The sequence below is a fragment of the Tupaia chinensis genome, unplaced genomic scaffold (genome assembly GCF_000334495.1).
Source record: "Tupaia chinensis unplaced genomic scaffold, TupChi_1.0 Scaffold148234_1, whole genome shotgun sequence".
Taxonomy (NCBI): domain Eukaryota; kingdom Metazoa; phylum Chordata; class Mammalia; order Scandentia; family Tupaiidae; genus Tupaia; species Tupaia belangeri.
This window is the reverse complement of record NW_006208084.1, coordinates 832,150-833,157: the sequence shown is the minus strand read 5'-3', so window position 1 is coordinate 833,157 and position 1,008 is coordinate 832,150. Positions and strand designations below refer to the sequence as shown.

General features: G+C 65.3%; 1 protein-coding gene across 1 annotated transcript in view; it reads left to right on the top strand.

Annotated features, from left to right (window-relative positions):
* The first annotated feature begins 459 nt into the window (after positions 1-459).
* Positions 460-1,008, top strand: part of MCM5 (minichromosome maintenance complex component 5) — a 28,030-nt gene continuing 27,481 nt past the window's right edge. The window contains exons 1-2 of the mRNA XM_006170323.2: positions 460-560; positions 748-922. Of these exons, the coding sequence (XP_006170385.1) occupies positions 756-922 (167 nt within the window). The 5' untranslated portion in view covers positions 460-560; positions 748-755. The remainder of the gene's footprint in view (positions 561-747; positions 923-1,008) is intronic.

The window sequence follows — 1,008 nt, the reverse complement described above, 5'->3', positions numbered from 1 at the left end:
ACAGGTGGCATGATGGTTAAGGATTCTGAACTCCCACGTGGCTAACAGCGGTTGAGTCCCGAACCCGGCCGCTTGCTTTCGCACTTTCCCGCTCTGTCCCTCTCTGGTCAAATTAAAATAAATAGATAAAATTAAATTTAAAAAAAAAAAAGAAAGAAAAACAGGGCTAAGGCAAGTCCTCTAGGGGACCCTCCACACTCCCGCGCTCCTCCCCGGCGCCCAAGCCCCACCCCTCCGCCATCTTCGCTCCCCGCCCTTCAAGGCCGCTTCTCCCTCTATCGCAAGTTTCGCGCCAAATTGTTCGGCGCACAAAATGGAGCCCGGAAAAAGGCGAGTCCTGACGTCAGGCGCCCAGCAGCCAATCGTCTTCAGCATCTAGCCCGGGAGGCGGGGCTCGAGCGCGCAGAGCGGGCCAATCGCTGGTTGCAGTGCCCCGGCCAACCAATGAGGGCGCAGCGGCCGCGGCGTCTGAACGCCGCGTCTGGTTTTTCCCGCGAAAGTCGGCTGCGGAGCGTGGAAGTTCTGTCTCTCCCGGGGCGTGTTTGCGTGGACTCGGAGAGGTAAGGCGGGTGGGGCTGGGCCGCACGGGGGCCCAGCAGGCGCCTGCGTTTCGGGGCGCAGTAGCTGTGGGCAGGGGCTTCTGGGGAAGTGGCTGGGGGCCTGGAGGCCCCCGACCCCGGCTAGGGAGACCTGCAGGAGGTCCGAGGGCGGCCGCCCCAGCCCGCTCCGCCCTTCGTCCCCCGCCAGGTGCAGTCATGTCCGGCTTCGACGACCCCGGCATTTTCTACAGCGACAGCTTCGGGGGCGACACCGGGGCGGACGAGGGGCAGGCCCGTAAGTCGCAGCTGCAGCGGCGCTTCAAGGAGTTCCTGCGGCAGTACCGAGTGGGCACCGACCGCACGGGCTTCACCTTCAAGTACAGGTGCGGACGGGGGCCTGGCCGCTCACCCCGCTGCTCCCCAGGCCGGGCCAGAACGGGGAGGGAGCCCGCGGGGAGGCACAGGGCTC